Raw genomic sequence first — 22956 nt, 5'->3', positions numbered from 1 at the left:
CCTCGCATCGATGCCTTTTCATTGCAGCAGCGTGTTGCACATCCCTCACCTGCTGCAGCTGCTCCTCTCCTCCAACTCTGCTCACATCCTGTCCGAGAGGCAGAGGAGGACGAGGAGGAACACAAGAGGACTGAGTCAAGTTAAGCAACTTTTACGCATACTTTTTGGTTCGATAAGACTTTTATTTCCCTGTTTTTCCACTTTACGACAGAATGACGACAGTTTTCCCGAAGTAAAGTTAAACTTGTGAACCTCGTGGGGGCTGACGTGAAGGTGCGCATTAAGAAAGGTTATTCTACGTTATCATTGTCGTGGATGTTTTTGGCACCCTAATCGAAAGTTGAAGCCCCCTAAACATACAGCGTCATCAGCAAAGGACGTCAAGTTGTTCAAGAGGGATATTTTCTCTATTTTGAAGAAATGGATTTATGTTGACGTGAACCAAGAAGAACAAAGTAGCTAAGTAAAAGTAAATCATCTGGATTCCGTGATGCGCATGTGAAAGTTTCCCCGATCCGAATCAGTTTCGTTCGGACTAGGGGAGACTTTCATGGATTTTTTATGTGGGACCCGCTAGGATGGACGTGGTAGATGAAACAGAAGCGTTACAGAGGTTTTTTGAAGGTAAGACATTTAGTGAAAACAACTTTATCAAAACGATATTCAAATTGTGCGAAGGATTCCTCATTTAAAAATGTTTAGCGTCTAAATAAGCTTTAAGTTAAGAAAACAAAACGTAATGTGTTGTGTTAGTTGTTTAGTGTTGTATAGTTAAGTCTGAGTATGATGCACCACAGGTGGCAGGTGGTAATCATCACATTAAGAACAGCTCATTGCACTTGTGGTTTTAGGTGGGTTTTCAAAACTTTAATACGAGCTCATTCTAACTTTCCCCATTAGCCTATCTCAAAACATTAAGATGAAAACAAGACAGGAGGGTTGACAGGTATGGAGAGCAAAAGTGCTGCTGATGGGTAACAGATCAAGTTGAACGGGGAATCCTCAGAAAGAAAAAAAAAACGAGGTGGTGGAGGTTGGGGGTTGAGGGCTGGAAGGCTGCAGGAATTTAAGTCAAGATAAATGGTGTGTTTTGCAAGGGTGCAGGGGCACATTGTGTGTGTTAGAGGCAGACGTGATGTGTGAAAGACAGCAATTGGATTTTAAAGGTGAACTAGTGTTTTATCATCATGGCAGGCAATCACAAGTATAGGTCTAAAAAACAAAATCAGTGCAAAAAAACAGTGGTAAATTAGCCTCAGAAAATTACAACTATTTGAGGGTCTTTGTCTGGAAAGTATACACAAACAGTGTTTTGAGATGTGCATTATCATCAGTTCATTCTGACAATTTGAGAATATCATATACAACAGACAGCAGATCTGAGAGTTTTTCCCAGCGCTCTGTGATTTACAGCTTTACAAAAAATCATATTTTTTAAGAAAGTAGTCCACTTTTCCAAGATATGTCAAGCGCACATTAAAAAGCACACAGCAGCTATTGTGTAAGAAGTTATCTGTCGAGAGACTTCACACTTTATTATAGTGTACACACAGTGTTGACTTAAATATACACAGCCATCAATGACTGTCAGAGGCTCCTTGCCATTTTGACAGGAATTTAGTGTGTTTACATTCTTGCTTTGGGAGTAAGAGAGATGTTCTTTCTTTGGCTTTATTTCAGCCACTTTTGCTTGGACTAAAATGTCAACTTGTCCATGAGAGGTTTAATGTAGGTGCTGCCTGAAATGCATGTTTTCCTATTTAGCTTGTTCTTTCATAAAACTCACCGTGCTGATGTTAGAACTTCTACTTTTATCTCACTAAGATTACAGTTAAGGCAATCTACCTCAGTTAAGATAAATGACAGTAAGTAAAACACATAAGTCTTTGCTTTTGTTTACAAGATAATGAGTCAATCATTGTCTCTGTTCAAGCCATCCCAAAAAAAAAACACAGACTCACACAGAGGCACACAAACAGCACTTTTTTTTTTTTTTTTAAACTTTGTTCATTGATTTTCACATAGAAAAACAGTCACATCCAAAATTAGAAGTTTACACATTTTACTTTTTCTTTGAACAAAGAAACACACAAATGACATACTAAATACAAAACAACAAATAACCCCCCACCCCGAAACATACTCCCTCCAGACTAACTAGATAGAATTCCTAAAACGGAAAACATAAGATAAAAAGCAAGTAAAATCAAAATAAACCGATGAAAGCAATAATCTGAACATAGTAAGACACACCATGTTGATGCTCAGTCTAAAGACACACAGCAAGCCAAGCTCTCAACATAAGACAAGAAAGGGTACAAACAGCACTTTAATGGATTTTGGCACTGGTAGTGTTTTAATCGGATTAGTGGAATATGTATACATTCACACTAATGCACAGTGTACATTCCTGGCATAGCCTTATGGGCTGTTAAAACACAATGAGGTGAGACTGGTGTTTCTCCTCAGTATTTTGTCTTCTCCTGCCTCTCCATCTCTCTGACTCCATTAGAGTGAGAGTGAGCAGACTGGGTGAGGAGGTGAGATTGTGCAGACTCAGGGTGGAGAGACTGGGCTGTTGAAAGAAACCCAACTAACCCCCCCCAAAAAAACTTGACCTTCTCATCTCTGACTCACCTAGACAACAAACATTCACTCACACACTCAAAGAGACACGTTGGGATCGACAAAGAATCACAACATTTGTTGCTACATGTTGGGTTATTTTTTATAATGTCTTATTCTAAGTCAACCAAGCACTTTATTACAAAGTTACTCATATTGCCTTTTATTATTAGCACCATGTCCTTAAGGCACAGTGCACTAATCTAGGCCGCTGTGATAAAATAAGAGTCGACAGTCAGAGTAAGGGCTCTGTAAGCTCTGACTCATATATTTGTATTGAATTTACACTGAAGCCTCCATTCAGTGCAGAAATAGAAATCAGGCATGCGGCTGTACTTACTTTAGACACTTTGGATAAAATACTAAAATACCCATTCATATTAGAAACAGGGCTCTAAGTTTTTTATTTTTATTTTTACATTTGTTGAAATTTGTTTGCATCTGAAGAGCAATCATTGAATAAAATGCTCTAAATGAAAGAAAAATTAAGCTAACTTCTTACAGACGTGTAAACCTGTTCCTTATGCTGCGCTAATTGACAACACTGGTACACTAAACATGCACTGACTGGACATGAGCAGATAGCTAGTCACAAAAATGTCAGAGGAAGTTCATGTCAGTGCATTTAATTTATTTTTGAGGGAAAGGATTTGCTAATTTTGAGTAAGTTTCAAAACCTAGCCGGGTCAAGTTAGTCTCCCCAAAGTTGCCTTCACCAGATGTAACAGCCGCACATAACCGTTTCCCTTAGAGTCAGGCTAACAGTAAATGTCTTCTTAGTTGTTTTGTCCAACCATAAGTAAAAAAACCCCAGCAGTGTTCAGTTTGCAGAAACATTTCAACTTCAACAAATCTATTTAGCCAGAAAGCTAAATAGCAATAATGCAGATGTTTAGCTAGTTAATGTGCAAATTGTTAAGACTCTCTTAGTTAAGCATGTTAGCATGCTAATGTTGGCTAATTTAGCAGGAAGAAAGAATAGGTCAGACCCAAGCGTCAACCTCCTGTCTCAAACTATTAAGCCCATGCAGAAGTGTTATAAACTGCAGTTCATCAAGAATCATCTGAGGCTGGCTGCAGAAATACCGGAAACCACATAGACACCAATTCAAAAAAGACGACCTTTACAGCATTAATAAAAACGTTTACCGCCTGGTTCAAAAAACGGCTTGGCTCTACGTAGCTAATCTCTCTATCGGCACACACTGTACGGGGGGTGAATTTTTTTCTAACGTGATGGTTCAGAAGGTATTAAGATTACGAGTTTTTTCCCAAATAAGGACATGACTGACCTGCCCCTTTACGTCACACTCTGCCTGGTTGAGTTCCACATTTCCAATATGGCTGCCGCTGTCGATTGGCTTCAAAACAGCGCTCAGGAACAGATGGGTGGCGTCACGGATCCTACGTCCATATTTTATACAGTCTATGGTTAGACTCAGGTAATGTCAGTCCCTGTTGTTATCTTAATTATTTCTAGGATATAGATAAGATATACTTTATTTGTCCCCCGTTGGGGGAAATTTCTATCGTTACAGCAGCTTACAACACGGGACAGGGGAATACAACAATGTTCTAACATAGTTAAAAAATATAATAACAGTAATAATAGCAATAACAAGGGTAAAATATAATAAAATAAAAAAATAAAAAATAAAAAAATAAAAAATAAATAAAGTAAAATAAAATAAAATATGGCAACTATTACAGATATATACACACTATGTACACTTCTATCTGATGAATAGATAAGGTAAGTTATTGCACGATAAAAAATTGCACCAGGTTATTTAAACATACACAGTATGAAGAACAGTGCGATTCAGATGGATACAGTAGTTATTTATGAATGTGCCAAGTCACATAGTAACTTCCATGAAGTGTAATGAAAGATGAGAACAGCTGATTAACGGGACACAGCAGTGCTGGTGTTAAACAATAGGGGTATTAGGTCACAAATACAAGTTTTAACAGTTAAGCTAATGGTGGAGTTGAATATTAGAACATAGACCACAAAACTGATCAGTTCATTCTAAAAGTAGACAGGAATGCTCCTTTGACATTTTACCATGGCACACTTGTTGAAAATATTGATAAAACCTCTATTACTAGGAATCTATGACTCCTTTATTACAAACTTTAAGACAGTGCACACAATGATTATTGATATTTTCAAGTGTAAGGGGGAAAGTAAAGCACTGATTATTTAGCTGCTTTGTCACTGAGTTTCTGTGATAACAGTCAGAATACACAGTTACAGCCAAACGTATATCAGCTGTATTCTTGTTACAGGATAAGTGGTTGTAAAGGCTTTTGATAATGTGGCTAAAACTCGTTCATTTGAAGTGCTTTTTTAAGCTGTGTTAAAATTGTATCAACCTGAAACCAAACTTCAGGGGTGAATTAATCAGATTCCTACGTCATACTGCCTTGAAGGGTAAACATCATCATCGCCCATGCTATCATACCAAAATTCTTAATAAGTCCAGCTGTACTCCCACAGTAGATGTAAATCATGGCTGTGGTCCATCTTGAAGAACCTGGGTGAAACAGGTTGGACATTTCATCTGATTTACAGGTTTAGCAGTGAAGTGGGTCAGAAGAATGTATTGTTTTTGAGCAGCCAAGCTTACACAGCTTACGAGTAGGTTTTACTTTTTCATTGTCGTGCCTCACTCCCATCAGTGCTGACTGCCAGCAGAGTAATCCTCAGCTGGTGAATGTTGTTTGTGGTTGAGATTAATTTCACATTTTTTCTGTTCTTATATGTGTAGTAATTAAAAGTGAATCTGTTATGAAAGAGACAAATGTAGTGTGCAGTTTAGAGGCATTATGGGATGGTTGTCTGCATCCTTAGTTCCTTGTGAGGAACCTTGTGACTATTAGAATAGTAAAACAAAAACACATTTTTTATGAGCATATTTTCTATCACAATTCTGAATTCTGAGCATTTTCAGTCAAATTTCCTTTCTTTTCTCCTTTTAATTTGTTCCTGTCTCTCTCTTGCTTCCTTTACTCGGATTCCATCCACTACTTCTTTGTCCTAGATATCTTTTTCTTCATTTTCTCCCTTGCCATGCCGTCATTCTGTCTAAAACTTATCCAAAGTTTTTTTTTCTATCTCACTTCATGTCCCCGACCCAGCCTTGTCGCTCCTGGTAATCTCCTGAGCCAGGTCCACCGGTGCGACCAGTGCTTGTGTGCGACAAGTTCTGTGTGTGGTAGCCTGGTACAGCTCTTTCTCATGACTGAGGAATAATCCTTATTATAACGCTCTCCGAGCCTTGCTCACACACACTAACGCAATATGCACACTCACACACACACACACACACACACACACACACACACACACCATACACACACATTCGTTACCCTAGTCTGTGACTCTCAGGTCTACAGAAGAAAGTCTTTTCGCCCGAGTCGGGAAACATGTGAAAAATAGAGAGGAATTTGTCTTCTCATCTTCTGTTTCAGGTGCTTTCATCTCAAGGACATCAACATGCTTTGGCTACGCGCAGGTACTCTGCCGCTCTGAACGCTTTGCTCCTCTTTAGATTTGCTGGTCTCCACCTGATGAGGGTCTTTCATCTCTTAATTAATGTGTGTTGTAGAGATGCTTTACACTTTCTTAACTAATATAACCCTGTCTTTAAAAACTGGTAGAAGTTTCTATAACTCTCTGGCTACTTGTCATTGCTGTTTTATGCTTTAGACACAATCTTTTCTTTCACTTTTTGAGTCTGTAGTCATAGACTGTGAAGAATCTTGTAGAGAAGCTGAGTGATTTTTTTGCTCTCTTACATGGATGACATAGAAGTTAACAGTGAATTTGAGTGTCATACTCTAATCAAGGAACTACTGGGAAAACAGATTAATAGAGAACGTTTTCAAAAGAGGCTTTTCATTGGATGTTATCTCTGTGCTTTGAGATCTAGAATGAATGCCACCTGTCGATTTAAGGTAGACACTAACTTTTGTAGATGCTTTCAGTTTTAATTTTGTTGAAACTTGTTTTTTGATTGTGATCTAAGTTTGTAATTGGATGTTTTATACCTCAGAAATCACAGCATGTGTATGTGTTGTGGATGTGCAACAAATGTTGTGCTCTAACATATAATGGACTTTGTTCCTCCTCTGAAAGTGTTTAATTATTAACACACTTGTGAGTGCATGCAAACATCAAATGGACATAAAAATAAGAGTAAATTTCAGTTCTTTAAAACGTTTTTTTTTTTTTTTTACTTTTTAAATTCCTTCAAAGTCTTTTACTGCAGGGCCATGGCTTCAGCAATATATCCCACAACATGCAGTGAAGGAAACTACATTATGCACCTCTGTGTGATTTAAAAAAAAAAAAGTGTCAAGAAAAGGAAAAGCTGTCCATTGGATTGACTGATATAAGTCAAAGCATGTTTAATAGGCACTCTCACACTCAGCTCTCTGTTTGTGTTCATTTTAGATTATTACTCTGCTGACAAACCAGGCATTGAAATGGTGGCATAACGCGCACACACATACAAACAAGCACGCGCACACACTCACACACACACGCGCACACACACACACACACACACACACACACACACACACACACACACACACACAGACACACACACACACACACACACGCACACACACGCACACACACGCACACACACGCACACACAAGTATGCTTACACACACTCCCCTCTCAGCCCCTAATCTCTGAAAAGGCCAGTCTGTATCGAAGTTGGACTGACAATCATTTCACTGTTCCTTGTTGAACACAGCTGGACAGAGACAAACATTGAAGCAGAGAAATGTACACATCCAGTTCACAGCAATTTACTGATTTAAACTCAAGTCAGTGATTTCAAGGTTACAGTCAATCTATGCATCTTTATCCAAGGACAGTAAAGGACAGCATTCCCTATAACTTTCCTTCAGTCTTGGCAATTTGGGCATGTTAGAATTCCACTTTTGGTTTAAGTTTTCCGAAGTCCACTTAGAGTTTGATAAATTAGTTTGTCAAATCATTTTTCATACATTGCAGGTGGTTAGAAAATTACAGGCCATATGCCAATTACTATTTTTGTTATTGCAATTAGCTGTTGAACATGAGGATCATTTAGCAGCCAGAGCCAGGTGAGTTGTCAAAGCAAACTTGAAGTATTCTAAGAATTGAGGAGTTGGTAGTGACTGAACTGGAGATAAAAGCAGCTAATTATTGGTCTTAGTCTGGCCTGGTAACCAGACTTAAAGTTGCTCTGTTTTTAGGGTTTTTAAGAATATAAGCTATTGTCTAGTTGTCATATTAACTTAAATGATAATTTATTGTTCAATTTTCTTTTGTTTCTGCTGCCAAGGAAAATCAGGTTTCAGTTATTCTACAAATCTTTTGGATTTACGGTTAATTCTAGTGATTAACTCATGTCAGGTTAGGTCAGTGTATTTATAGTAGCGAAAATCATAAATCTCAAATTTACTAAAGGACTTCACCCAATAGCCATCGTTTAAAGCTGTGAGATAGCTTTTTTTTTTTAAAGTTAGCCTACAGCTTTTTCTCATAAGATCAGATCTTTGGTTTATGCGTATGTTTACCAAAGTAGTCACATCGTAATCCAGTTAATGTTCTTAAATTTAAGAAGTAATCTAAAAAAAGGTATCGGTTAAACATTGATCAGGTGAACCTTGGTTTTCAGCTTGTTCTTCATTTTCAGTCGTGGCCTTGACCTCCTGCCCCTCCTGACTTCAGCTCTGCTCGTCCTCTTGGACACTCAGATGTCTGGATCCATATTCTGTCCACTGTTGTTCACTCTGTGGGTTTTTCCATTCCCAACCTTGGACATCAAACTTTTTTTTCCAGCCCCCCCCCCCCCCCCACTTCCATCTATCTACCCCCTCCCCCCCAACCCCCTTTACTTTTTGTTATCAGGCCTGCCAGCTTAAATTTACTGCCTCTTTGGGTGGGGTGCACATCTGGAACTTATTTCAGGGGAACCATCCTGCTTGTCTCCCCTCGTACTGGCACGTATTAGGAGACATAATCCATCTGTTTCTATCCAGCAAGGATAGCCAATTTGAGGAAAAAATAGAGGTTTCATCCAAAACTACGGTTAATCCAGAATTTATGATGTTGGACAAAAGAATTTAGGGTGTTTCTGATTTGGCTCTGGAGACAGGTGCTTTGGCTTGTGGGACTAGTTATTGATGTTTTAAACGTTGCTATTTGTTGTCCAGTCTGCTTTTTGATTGGACAACATGAGATGATATGGCCATTCTAATCGTATTTATTGCACTAAGAAACAAACATTGTGATATAATGTCCTCTATATGTGACATTTGTCTTTGGCAGCTGGTGAAGAGCAAGGCGCAAGTAAAAAACAAAAATGAGGGAAAAGGAGATTTTTTTTTTCAATGCTAACACAAAAATTCCTCACATTCCCAACCGAGTGGCTGCTTAATCATCAGAGAAAGTGTGTGTGTGTGTGTGTGTGTGTGTGTGTGTGTGTGTGTGTGTGTGTGTTTGTGTGAGAAAGAGAGTGAAGGAGGAAGACTGGGGTTGCCTGCCCACCCACTTTATACCAGGTCCTTACCCTCTGCCTCACCCCCTCCGTCCTGCTCCCCCTCTCCTCTCGCACTCTCACTCTGTCCTGCATTTGCATTTTGGAACAACAATGAGCAGCTTTGAAGAAAATGTGTCTCTTTCTTTCATATAACTCTTCTGTGTCGAAGCACCATGTACAATAGGACATGCTGGTTTATGTGAAGTGATTTACTCTTTCTAAATATATGCATGCTTGTTGGTGTTTTACAGATTAAGTGGGGTCATGTGTTTGGGATTTGTGAGGCTTTGGCTATCAAAGGGTGAAAATGACCCTGAGGTGAAGTAAAGGGGGCATTAGGGAATTATGAAATAACTTGAAAATCAACTACATTTTCATGTAAAACATTTGGTGGTAAACTAGCAAGAGATTCCTGTTTATATGTGTAACCAATCAGAGGCACTGAATCATCAGTGTGATCCGTAATGTCGACCACTATCACATATTTAGAGTGCTGGTCACTCATGTAACCTTAATCTTTTGCTTCTCAAATCATGGTTCTTCTTTCTACATGACCTTGTGTGTGTTTCAAAAACTTTTCTATTCTTTGATTATTTATTTATACAGTTTGATCAAGTTTTTTCCAGTATGTAGAAAAAACTTGAGCTGAGTTGATCGTATGCCATAAGATAAGTCTTCCATGGAATTGTTACAACATAAGCTTATGTTGGAACTAGAGCTGTTGTGGCAGCGTGTGGAGTTGCTGAAAGATTCCCTTTGCTAATCCCCAGATGCTCTCCATCTCTCCTCTGTGTTCCCAACCCTCCCTTCTCCACAGGTCATGATATTACCAGCTCTCTGGAGCCAGCCAACATCGACACCAGTATCCTGGAAGAGTACATCAGCAAGGAGGACGATAACACTGACATGTCAGTAGGGACTCCAAACCGACCCTGCAACGTCAAAACAACATGCACCAAGCCAATCAGATCATGTCGTTACAAAGGAATTTGTTTTTTCTGATAAGGCTAATCCCTCTTTCTCTCTTCTCTTCTTTCTCCCAGCTGTTTCTCAGAGGTCCACAGCGCTCCAGGACCAAATTACTCATCTCCCCAGGCAGGAGTGTCCTCAGCTGGGGGGTTGGTGTGTGGCGTAAGCCCACCTATTCCGCTACGCCAAGGCGCCCCTCTGCCTGGGCCCCCTAACTGTCAGAACGCCTACCAGCCGGGTCCATCCCTGGGCCTCCGACACAGCTACTCCTGCCTGGGACAGCAGCAGCAGCAGCAGCAGCAGCAACAACAACAGCAGCAGCAGCAACAGCAGCAGCAACAGCAGGTTCACGTCAAGCCTGAGCACAGGGGCCACTACGCTCCAGGGTGAGCATACAACCTCAGATGGTGATGGATAAAAGTGCAAGAAAAACATACAGCATACGCATGAGTCAATACCAAATGAGGGATAACATATAGTGAGTGGGTATTTATCTTAGTTTGGAACCATGAAAGGGTGAGCAGGACCATGATGTGAAGTGGAGGGGTCTTGTCTCACTCTGAAGGGGTTCCTTCGCTGTAACAACCCTCTCACTATAAATTATCCCACATATTATACAGCTGTGTCCATAGAAACAGTTAACTCTGGAGCCTTCCCTGAAATGAGCTGACTTTGTCAGGTGCCACTCACATAAAACATCACTGATGGTGAAGTAAAACAAGGTGAACAGGACCGCTTGAATCAGCACAGGAGCTGGTTCAGTTTTTCCTCACAGCCGTTTGAGTCTCTGACTTGGTATATATGCAGACGTATCCCATACTTCACTTCTGTGAAGTGCTCATTTAATATGCCATCTACATTTGGTAGATCATGCTGTCATAGCCTACAGTTTTGCATTGATTTGGTTATAGTTAGTCCTCCAGAGTCTGTGAACAGAGCTGATTTCCTGGCAACGGTCCGTTCTTCATAACAACAGTCTGCTCTCAAGAAATAATAGACTGTTACTATGGCTGCAGCTCTGTTCACAGACTGTCGGGAATATTGGAAACTGTGGAAGAGAAAGTGGGGAATGACATACAGCAAAGGATTTCTATAATTTAAAAGTTGAATTTTGCTCTTTCATTATACTTATTGTACATATGTTATATGGAAATGTTTTATATTGTCTTTTTATATATACTGCCACTATATTTTGGGGCATTTTTGCCTTTATTGATAGTAAACCTGAAGAGAAACAGGAAATGTGGCGAGTTGGGGAAGGCATGCAGCAAATGGTCGAGGCTGGGAGTCGAACCAGTGACCGCTGCGATGAGGACTATAGACTCTGTGCATAAGGCTGCTAGGCCAACAAGACGCCATATTGTCATTTTTATATAAGCACCAAAGCATCACAAAAAACTTTTGTTTTTTACCAAACTTACTGGGTAAAGAATCCAGATTCTGATTTGTGACCCAAATTCCCTGTGTTTTTAGGACACTGCCCGAGTCACCCCCAGACTCCAGCTCTGAGCCGTATTCTCCTCAGCAGGTGAATGGTAAGTAATACAGCTGTGAGAATACTCCTGAAAGCATATTTAAAAAGAGCTCTCGGAAAAGGGCAATTGTAACAGGAAGACAGCAGTGCTTTAATTTCTGGACCGCACTTGATCTGAGTCAGAGGAAACCACTGAGTTGTTCAAGGTGTGTATGGGTCATCGTCTTTTCTCTGCCTGAGTCGATATCTGTTAATCATAAGTTCATTGTTATTGAGTAGGTCATAAAGACAAAGAAAATCAGCCTCATGTCCAAACCAATCAATACATTTAATTGATCTGGTATCTGTCAGTTGTTAAACAGAAAATTAATTCTAACAACTACATTTTCCAAAGTTTTAGATTTTTATAACAAGTGTGTACACAAACAGTTGCCAAGCATATTTTCACTCATTTAATAATACAAGTTGGGTAACACCCCAACATTCTCTAGCTGCTTACACACCTGTGCTGTTTCTGATGAATAGAAAGGTGGTGGTGGAGGTGAGGAATATTCTTATCAGGTATGCATTCCTACAATTCTTTGGTTTAAAAGAATGGAAAATACCTTTCCTTGAGGTAGAGGGAAAAAGAATAACTGCAGTCTGAGCCGAAAAATCTGAACTATGATTTAATTGGAATCAACATTACACTTCTCTCTTCTAGATCCTCACATGATCAGAACCATGACACCAGAGAATATGTGTCACATGACTCCAACGCCACCGCTACCACACGGGCACTACTCCAGCATGCATCGGGACATGTACCTGAAGCCTGAGCCAATGATATCCCAGTATCCTATTGGTCCAGCCACAAGCGGAGGCGGAGACATGCAGCAGACACAGATGCTCCATCAGCTGCTGCAGCATCCTCAGGGGCAGGAGTGAGTTTTGGTTATACACTTAACTAAACTTCACTTTATTTATAAAACACTCAGGGTCAAGTTATAGTATTACTCCAATGAAAAGCAGAGATAGAACATGATTAATGAGAGGTGTTGCTGTGTGTGTTGAGCTAAAGGAATGATGGGAAAGGGAGTTAATTGGTACAATTTTGACCTTTTTTTCAATTTTTTCTAAAAGAGGCATCCCTGTCCACCAGGCCAAGAAGAGGAAGCACTCAGAGTCTCCCAACAGCACCCTCAATTCCCAAATCCTCACAGGTATCATCAAACAAGAACCAGGTAGGCAGGCATCTTTCTTCTCTTTTCGCCTCCTCTACCTCACGCTCATCTGCTCTCACCTCCCCTATAGCTGTCACACAGTTAAGAACTTTCACCGAATACTTGGAAACATTCTTAACCTTCCCCTTTTAAGCATTAAGTGTTGATATTTGGTTTACCGCAGGTTTGATGCAGGATGCCGATAACAGCTACCTGGACCCAAACTATCAGTGCATCAAGTGGCAGCCTCACCAGCAGAACAAGTGGACACAACTATATGACGCAAACTGCAAAGAGCTGTGGGTGGAATTCACTTTGACATATCTGTACATCTTGAGGTCTATCACTGGGGGGTGAAAACACTGCGCAGAGAGCCAAAAGAGAAAAAAAAAGTTATAATTGGTTAAGTGAATAATTCAAAGTGCACAGTGGGAGTGGCGGAGAAATGGCAGGGCCGCAGAGGTCTACAAATTCCTCAGAGGTGAGCTGTGCGAGGGAGTGAACGAGCGCAGGGTTTCGGCCTAGAAAGACAACGTGAGGAGGGGGTGAAGGGAAAAATTAGTGTTCACCTACTGCTGCTTTTGCAATGCCAAAATAGAGAATTATAAAAAGGGAGGCAAGTTAAAATGAACTCACATGACCTTTCAGATATGTTATCAAAACCACCTGGTTGCTCATCACTACTTTTAGCACACAACATCTACAAAACATAGTGGATGTGTATCAGTTCTAAATGAGATTTATTGCACCTTACAGAAGATCTCAGTCCTCAGTGTTGTAAAGTCATCACACAAAAACTGACCAAGAGCCCCACGCATGAGTCAATTACTTTTTATTTTGCATTGCAAGACAATAATAAAGGTGTCAGTCTTGCTTTTTCTGTGTTACCATGCCTCATATAAGAATAAAAATAAACTTATTTCTTATAATTATTATAATATGAGATTATAAAGATCATTTTTTATCCTTCCGTGGGGTTTAAACATCTGGAAGCCCTTTATAAACACTCATAATAAAGAGTCTCCCCCTGGTGGTAAAAACAGCAAATTGTCCTCCTGTTTTTCTCACAACAAATCTTCCTGTTCACATAACGCATTCATCTTTGTTTTTTTTTGTCTGTAGTCCAACGCCAACCTACCGTGTTGATGCAGACAAGGGCTTCAACTTCTCTCTGGCTGATGATGCTTTCGTTTGCCAGAAGAAGAACCACTTCCAGGTCACAGTGTACGTAGGCATGCTGGGAGATCCCAAGTACATAAAGACAAATGAAGGCCTGCAGACCATCGACTGCTTCTATCTGAAACTCAACGGAGTGAAGGTGAGTGAGGGAAAATGAATGAGCTGTACTTCAACTTTTCAGACAGTCACTAACCTCTACAGTGTATTTTGTTTGTATCCTATCTCTCTGCGTTGCTAGGTGGAGGCCATGAATCAGTCCATCAGTGTGGAGCAGTCACAGTCTGACCGCAGCAAGAGGCCCTTCAAGCCAGTGCTGTGAGTCTAACTATTTTAAAAGATTGAGTCACAGTTTTTCAAATCACATTAAAATTGACTTTTCATGCACAACAACTTCCTTTGTTCTTACTGGTCAATAAGATCTCAACTAGGCACGCACCGATCCTACTTTTTAGATCCCGATACCGATATCGATACCTGGGTTTTGGTATCTGCCGATACCGATACTAGCCGACCCAATCCTGGTATTGATTTAACAATCTCTATTCCTTAATGTGTGGATAGAATCATGTTTTGGCAACTTTAGGCTTTTCTGATTTGATGGTGAACTGTACCTGGGTTCCAAGTGCTAAACCAGAGGCGGTAATCCCTTAATTTCAAGGATCCGGAACAATTAAATCCAATAACCTGTCCGTCTTTTCACACTTTGAATCCATTAATAGAAGGTTTCTTGCTTCTTTGCAGTAGGCTACAGCTGACGTAAACTTCTTCCTGTGGGCTCCCATTATATTTTTCAGTGCGACCGCCATCCGTCGAAACATTTGCACTGCACATGTTGCAAGTTTCCGGTGGAGTTGTTAGCAAAAGAAGCGTAAATCTGCACCTAAATCTGCAGAGTCTCTGTAGTTATCCTCCATCATGCTCCACCGGGCAAAAATGCAGACCGGACGGCGCTGATGATGTAGGAGACGCACATGGCTGTTGTAAACACAGAAAAGCATAGAACTGAGATGAATAGATCTGCCATATGGATCGCACTATATATCGGCCCTTTGTCACCGATATCCGATCTAGCTTTTTGAGTCCGATATAGCCGATATCGGATACCAGGATTGGATCTGTGAATCCCTAATCCCTAACCAATGCACTTCTGATGTCATTAGAGTCCTACAGTCCTTCTATGGTGAAGTAATGTATCTAGAAGTTTATCAGTAGCTAATACAAGGCTTCAAATGAGACTAAGGCCTTCCTCAACTCACCTCTTGAACTGTGTCTAGCATTTCAGATATGCTAACTGCCATTTCTGAACTTTATAACACCAGAGGAGGGTGACATCACTGAGATTATTTTCATGTTTTATTCGATTTGGGATTTTTGTTGCTTTCATTTTACACTTTATAGCTTGGCACATGTCTCACATTAAACCCCATATTAACAGAGAAAACAAAATAATCGTAATGTCTTTGTGGTTACATGTCTTCTAGGGTCACCCTGCCATCAGAGCAGGTCACAAAGGTGACAGTAGGGCGGCTCCACTTTAGTGAGACCACAGCAAACAACATGAGGAAGAAGGGCAAACCAAACCCAGACCAGAGGTGAAACACTTTCTATCACATGTAAAAAAAAATACAACTTACTTTGATAGAAAGTGAGCTCCATTTTTCGAATCTACTCCTGATGTGTTGATCCTTGTAGGTATTTCATGCTGGTGGTGGCGCTGCACGCTCAGTCCCACAGTCAGAGTTACACTGTGGCTGCCCATGTGTCTGAGAGGATCATCGTCAGGGTAACGTCTGGCCATGTCTGTCTGCCTCCTACAACAATCATATCCCTGTGAATGTGACACCTTTCTTTTTGTCCTCTGTTCAAACATTTCTGAACTTTGAAATAACTTCATAAATGTCATCATCTTCTCCATCGTCTGTTTTTCCATTTCTTTTATCTGTGTGTCTGTGACCCCCTGCACTCTCCAACTACACTTCAAGTTCAAACTATGACACAAACATAATGTCTCGACCTGTGGAAACCATGTGTCTTCAAAATATCAACCTTTTAAGAGTTAAGAACACAACATTGTTTTCAGCTCTGTTGCAGTGGTTTTCTTTTTGGATGAGTCAGTGTGTGTTGAATAAATACATTTCTGTCACAAGTGAAGAGACTTTCTGAACACATCACATCATTTTTTTACTCGACGATGTTCTGAGACATTAAAACAACCAAATTTGGAGATACATGGTGTTCAGGGCCATTATTGGTATTAAATTAAGTCCAGTTGTGCAAACGGTCGATTATTTAAATATTTATCTTGTGTTATGTGATTTTTCTCCACATTTTGAAAATATGCCAATTTGCTGTCTTGCCTCATTAGTGTATCTTACATTGGGCCTATGTTGATAGAGGTAGCAGCTAGTTAGATTACCTTAGCATAAAGATGGGACGCAGGTGGAGACTGTTCGCTCATTTATGTCAAACACAATTGAAATCAGCAAAATCTTCCTAAAGCTTCCCTTAAAAATTGCCAGTGTATGCAATTTTTCTCTGTTTAAATTGGAGTTCTTTATGAATCTTTGGGGGGCAGCACAGAGCAATTTGTAGGGTTTCATCTGAACTGACGACAACACTACAAGATAAAGCAAATTAGCATTTTTTCCAAAATGTCAAACTGTTCCTTTAAAAACATTGAAATTATTTGACCAGGTACAGTACAGTACATCCTTAAGGCATATCCGAACCCCTGTGTGTGAGTGCACCCTCTCCTGTGACTCTCTGTTACAGGCATCAAACCCCGGCCAGTTTGAAAGTGACAATGAGGTGCTGTGGCAGCGTGGCCAACTGCCAGACTCAGTCTACCACCACGGGAGAGTCGGCATCAACACGGACCGGCCGGATGAGGCCCTGGTGGTCCATGGCAATGTGAAGGTCATGGGCTCACTGGTTCATCCGTCAGACATCAGGGCCAAAGAAAATGTCCAGGAGGTGAGAATGACACCCAGTTTGTTTCTATGTATGGATGCGTGTGTGCTTTTGCAAGTGTGTTTCCAAACTGTCAGTGTGTGTCATAGTGTGCCTCATGTGCTTGTCATCATGAATCATGTCATCGAAAGTGCTCATGCTCAGCACAGTGGGTTGTGCACTTTAACTTTGAGTTTTGTCTACTCATTGTACTTGATCCAACATTTCTCCTGCAACGTGGACATTGTGTTTTCATACCATCTGCATGGATGTCATTCTGTCTGTGTGTAGGTCGACACCACAGACAATTTGAAACGGATTTCTCAGATGAGGCTGGTCCATTATCAATACAAGCCAGAATTTGCTGCCACCGTGGGCATAGAGAACACTGCAGAGACTGGTAACCTCATAAATAACAATCTCCATTAAATCACGTTGTTGATCACTGTGAACCATGCTGTCATCTTAATGTCGTAATGACTGTTCTGTCTTTTGTTTGTGCATTATTATGGCCTGAATCCATGCATGCCACATTTCTACTACCATTTTTCACTTCAGCACTTGTTCTATCCTCCTGCAGGAGTGATTGCTCAGGAGGTTCAGCAGATCTTACCTGAAGCAGTGAAGGAGGGGGGCGATGTGGTGTGTGCCAATGGAGAAACTATTCCCAACCTGTTAGTCGTCAACAAGGTACTAACACACATACATATATGGCACAAACAGACATTAATCCAGTTACAGAGCAAACAGCTGTCCCTCTAATTTTAAAGGATCGCATCTTCATGGAGAACGTGGGTGCGGTAAAAGAGCTTTGTAAGCTCACAGACAACCTGGAGACTCGAATAGACGAACTGGAGCGTTGGAGCCGCAAACTGGCCAAGCTGCGTCGTCTCGACAGCATGAAGAGCACAGTGAGTGGAAGCACTGTCAGGTGAGAGCAGTGAGCAGAAATGGACTCAAATCAAGGTTTCAGAGCAGACACTTCTTGTATGGTTTGGAAATATTCAACATGTCCTCTTCTTGGCCCTTTAGCCAATCAGGGAGCTATTTTAGCCGAACAGGGAGCGGCCAACTCAAGAAGAAGACATCCAAACCTGGAAGCAAGGTGTGTGGGAATAAGGATGCATTTAAAAACTATCTTAAACTGTTTAGTAAGTGAATAGCAGGATTGACGAGTGTAAATCTGTTTTTTTCTCTGGCAGAATTCGCCTTCAGATCAAGGCTGCATCAGCCAGAAGTTCATGCAGGGAGCCATCCTGGCACTGGTCGTTGTCATGGCCTTCAGGTTAGACTGAGCCAAATGAGCTTAGGCAGGGCTGGGAGGGTAAACAAAACACTTGGCTTCATCCTGTCCAGCAGTGACATGACGATGATGTATTGTGTTTTTCTCTCCTCTGACAGCGTCATTTCCATGTCAATCCTTTACGTGTTGACTCTTCATCACAGAGGAGACATCACAGAGAAAGATGGGTATGTGCTCTTAAGGGAGGGACACTTTACTTTCACTTTACAGTGACAGAAATCACTTTACAACTTCTGTATTTATGCCTCTCTTTATAATCTATTCCTGTCCTCTGTAGCTATTTTCCCTCCTGTGTTCTCTACATCTCTTGGATGCCTATCTTCACTGCCACTGTAACTTTCTGTCCACCTGTCTGCCCATGGTATGCTTCAAACACCTGCCTTTCTTGCTACTTGTGTCATTCTCTTATCTGCTCTTTTAGTCCTATCTCTGATTGTGCATTTGGGTGTTTATTTTGCCCAACATAGAGGGAGATCACGAGTAACATTATGTAAATCCAAACACCTGAAACTTCAGTGTTTGTAGTGTGTCATTATTTCAACTAAAGCATGCTCTCTGCCTCCTGTCCCGCTGTCTGATTGGTGCAGGTCCAGAGCCGCACTGGGTGCCTCAAGCAAGAGTCAATATACTCCAACGACCACTGCACCTGCTCCAGGTTAGAAGAGATCCTCACTCGTGACTGAGCAGCAAACTCATTTTTGTAGTTATGAAAAGTACAAAAATCAACAAGATGGCTTCCAGTTTAGTAAATGGAAAGACAATTAGCTCAGATCTGATTCGTTTCTCTACTTCTCACAACTTCAGGCTGCTGTTCACCAACAGCCATCAACAACCAATCAGCTACAGTTTTGACACTAAATAACAACGAGTCCACACCAGGTAAGAAGCAAAAAATGACAGAATGAAACTAAAAAGGTCTCCAGTATACATTTTTCTTCAATACAGTTCAATGCTCTTTCTCTAGATTCAGGCAGTCTGGTCCCAACACCAAGCACCATCAATAAGAAGGCTAAGTCCAGACTCATGGACAAAGAGGCTCGCAGTAGAAACCGTCTTAGTCACACTTCAGCTCCTTTGTACTTTGCAAAGTCAAAAAGACCAGCACCCACAGACCTTGATGGCGTGGGAACTGCCAACCGTCTGCCTGTGGGTCAGCAGCCAGCTTCACGCAGACAACGCAGCCTGTACACAAAGGGTAAATCCACAAACGCAGCCTAGACACTGTACTTTCTCCACACACATACTATGCAGTGTACTAATACAATAAAGCCATTTGTTTGACAACAGCAAACAGAACTTATCTACATACTGTAAAGTGGAATTCTGCGGGTAGCATCCTCAGTGTGAAGTTTTCCTTTTCAGGTGGAAGGTCATCTCCCTCTCTGACTAGTCTACGAATCGTGGAGACAAAGCAAGAGATCACACCGCAAAGTTGTGCAACACCTGAAAGCTGCAGGTATTCCCCTAAAATAACCACCACTAGTCTAGAGTGGGAATTGTACAGGATAAATTAAGGAGGGGCATTTATATCCCAAGTTATTCAGATAAAGAGTGATATATTATGTTAGCATGTGAAAGCATCTGAACTATTATTTAACTCAAGTCTTTAGTTTATCTGTTTTGTTTTCCAATTACACACTTAAATTTCAATTTAGGTCCTCATGTCTGATCTTGATGATGTTTTTCTTTGTCCATTTTAGCTACACAGTATCACTTACTGGAAATAATAATTCCTCCTTCTCACAGATTACTTTCCACATGATGTGAGTATACTAATATACAACTGTATACTAGGAATTCAAACTATATACATGGTGGCAATTTTTCCTTTGATGTAACACTTTATCAAGTGGTTACTATTTCAGAACTTTTTTTACTCTTTTTGACTCTTGATCACTTTGAAAACATCTAACTAATAAATAGCCTTTAAGGCATTGTTACAGCTAATGTTAGCACTCAGTGATTCTAAATAAGAAAGTAAAAGGTGTTAATTCCTAGCTAGTAGTGATGCAGCTAATGACATTGTCAGCTTATAATTTGTTGAACATTAACTATTGCAGTACAACAGCTGAAGCTTGCGTTGAACAAAATTCTAGGAAACATGACTACCAGCTAGCTAACATACATACAACACATCGTAGGAATTTAAGCTTTTCCTATTGTATCATGTTATGAAACTATGTTAGCTATGAAGTGGCTGAGTGCTAACATTAGGTTTTATCTAACCATAGCTAATGAGTTCTCAACAGTAGTGGACAAAGTACACAGCCTCATTGCTTAAGTCAAAGTATAGATACCCCAGGTCAAATATTACTCCAATACAAGTGAAAGTTGCTCTGTCAGATTATTACTTGAGTTAAAGTACTGAAGTACTTGCTTTTAAAAATACTTAAGTATTCAAAGTACTTCTTCAAAAATCTCGAAACACATAAATGCAGTCAAGCCTACATAGGAGTATATTCTGTTACATTATGTTTATTTAGAAAACATGACTTGAAATCTCTAAAACTATACCATGAAATAAAAACAGAAACTAAGTTACTCCAAGCACAGAAAACTTAGTTTGAAATGTTCATCTGGAATGAAACAAATGTTACGTATCTCAACACGCTCTCTCAGGTTGGACAGTGAATGTTGGACATGGCTGCTCAGGTGGAGAATTGTAGCCATCATTACCACCTCTAAATGAACTGCCAGATCTGAGTTAAATTTGCTCTGTGTTTGCTCCACAAATTCATGAGCTGACTTCAAAGCTAAAGTAGTGAGTAACTAAAGCATTGATAGAAATGTAGTGGAGTCAAAAGTACAATAATTGTCTTCTGAATGTAGTGGAGTAAAAGTAATAAGTACCCCCCAAAAATAATACTCAAGTAAAGTACAGATACTCAAAAAATGCACTTAAGTAATTTACTTATTACTGTCCACCACTGGTTCTCAAATTTGTTGTCTCAAGTTTAAATATGGACTAATGTTCATTCATATTTGGTATAATTTTGCTATCTATTTAGTGTTTCATGTTACTCTGAAGTGTTGAGGTGAACACAATTTGTCCCACATCTTTCGATCATACAACTAACAAACTTGAAGAACGTAATTTTAGCTTCCCCCCAGAGTGTACTGTCATAAGCAAAAACTTATATTTCTAAAAATGTTTGAGAGCAGAACCATGTAACCTGGCAAATACATAAAGAACAAGCAGCTTTTCAGAAGAAAAAAAATTGTTAAGAAACAACAGATGACTAAGCGGCATTAAGCATTTTAAATGCATTGCAGGTCCAAGAACAGTGTGTGGGTACGACAATGTGGCGCCACAAAGGGGCGATTATGCCCTAACCACACAGAGACGGAGCTCAATGGTGAACAGAGTACATCAACAAAGGTACATAATGAAACACTCATTAGGATCCATCATATAATCAATAAGTTTGTCCCTATGAAGCTGACTTTTACTGTTCTTGTAACAACATTATTATTTATCCCAGCTTGCTTCACCATGCACGCCTCTTTATAAACTCTCCACTTTTTTAAGGGACTCATCATCTCTGGTCCGTGCCCGTGCTGTCTTTCCAGGACATCACCTATCATTTCCGTGTCTCCCTGTCTGTGAGTATAATTGATCCTTTACAATAAGAGAGCCTTTCACACACTGTAGACAGTTCCTCTGTGTTGTCTGGTCAGTTATGGTGCACTTGGTCTAAACAGATTAATGACTGATTACATTTTTTTCATCTCCACGTTGACAGGATAAAGTGAGCTGTGCCACCGAAGGGGAAACTCATCATACTCTGACTACCATTTTCTCATTCAGAGCAGCTGTGTGTGAAAAAGAAGAGGATGTGTCCTGGTGCCGTTACATTTTCTGAAATGGTTCCATTTGTCCGCTGTTATGATGGGATTTTATCTGTCTCTTTATTGTACATTGTTTTTAAAGATATTCATACAGAACCAACTATATTACACCTTCCCCACTGGTATCCCAATCTTCATGTACATGCATTAAGACATCTCTTTTTGCTGTTATCACTGGAATATGAAACACTGTTTTTTTGTCACTGAAAATGTTTTAGCTCACTTAAACTGTATTGTGTCATTGTTAACTGCTCTTAAGTTTATTGCTCATTTAATTACTGGCCATTATATCTTTCATACTTACACTACAGCTATAATTACTTTTCAGCAGAATTCAAGTTTCCTAATGAAGTCCAAGCTAAGATACTGAAGAAGACATATCTTTGTGTTTTTTTCTTCTTTATAAATCAATCTTAAAGCAAACTGAAAACAAAAACGTCTCAGTAGTTTTGACGCTAGAGGAAGATAAATGGCTTCTGCTGAAGGCCTCAGTGAATGATTGCATCTCGCACTGAAAATATACCTCAGTAGTGCACACTGGCAAATCCTGAGCCTCTACAGTGGATCATTGTGTTGGATACTGCATGAAGAGACTGTCTGCTGTATCCTCGTGCAGTATGCTCTTTGAATGAAGGCATACATTTGAAGACTAAGTCTTTCTCATTTCTGCTGATTCACTGGATGACATGTGCTATGACTGGAAATACATCACTGGAAAAGAAATTAAAACACTGAAAGCTTTAAGTATCTGATAGTGAAAAAGCAAGTCACACACTGATAATATTTTAAGAAACACTGGAATAGCTGACACTGTGTTTTGCTAACTGGATGCTGGTTAAGCATTAAATGTTATTTCA

General features: G+C 40.1%; 1 protein-coding gene across 5 annotated transcripts; it reads left to right on the top strand.

Moving 5' to 3' along the window:
- Positions 1 to 22956, top strand: myrf (myelin regulatory factor). Of its 5 annotated transcripts, XM_034686485.1 has the most exons (27): positions 1 to 624; positions 6103 to 6146; positions 9992 to 10082; positions 10218 to 10529; positions 11617 to 11678; positions 12321 to 12540; positions 12740 to 12840; positions 13004 to 13118; positions 13942 to 14137; positions 14237 to 14313; positions 15471 to 15590; positions 15691 to 15796; positions 16771 to 16971; positions 17239 to 17347; positions 17528 to 17637; positions 17718 to 17878; positions 17980 to 18052; positions 18150 to 18232; positions 18349 to 18417; positions 18838 to 18905; positions 19055 to 19129; positions 19215 to 19445; positions 19613 to 19706; positions 19951 to 20013; positions 21524 to 21629; positions 21779 to 21853; positions 21994 to 22956. In XM_034686485.1, the coding sequence occupies exons 2-27, from the start codon at positions 6128 to 6130 to the stop codon at positions 22111 to 22113; spliced, it is 3057 nt and encodes a 1018-aa protein (XP_034542376.1). In that variant the 5' UTR covers positions 1 to 624; positions 6103 to 6127; the 3' UTR covers positions 22114 to 22956. The 5 variants fall into 5 exon arrangements, with proteins under 5 accessions (XP_034542376.1, XP_034542374.1, XP_034542372.1 ...); XM_034686483.1 differs by lacking the exon at positions 6103 to 6146 and having other exon boundaries at positions 2 to 624; positions 12740 to 12819; XM_034686481.1 differs by lacking the exon at positions 6103 to 6146 and having other exon boundaries at positions 2 to 624; positions 15691 to 15781.

The sequence above is a fragment of the Notolabrus celidotus genome, chromosome 6 (assembly GCF_009762535.1).
Source record: "Notolabrus celidotus isolate fNotCel1 chromosome 6, fNotCel1.pri, whole genome shotgun sequence".
NCBI lineage: Eukaryota > Metazoa > Chordata > Actinopteri > Labriformes > Labridae > Notolabrus > Notolabrus celidotus.
The sequence above is the reverse complement of the archived record's forward strand: the minus strand, read 5'-3'. Positions and strand labels throughout refer to the sequence as shown.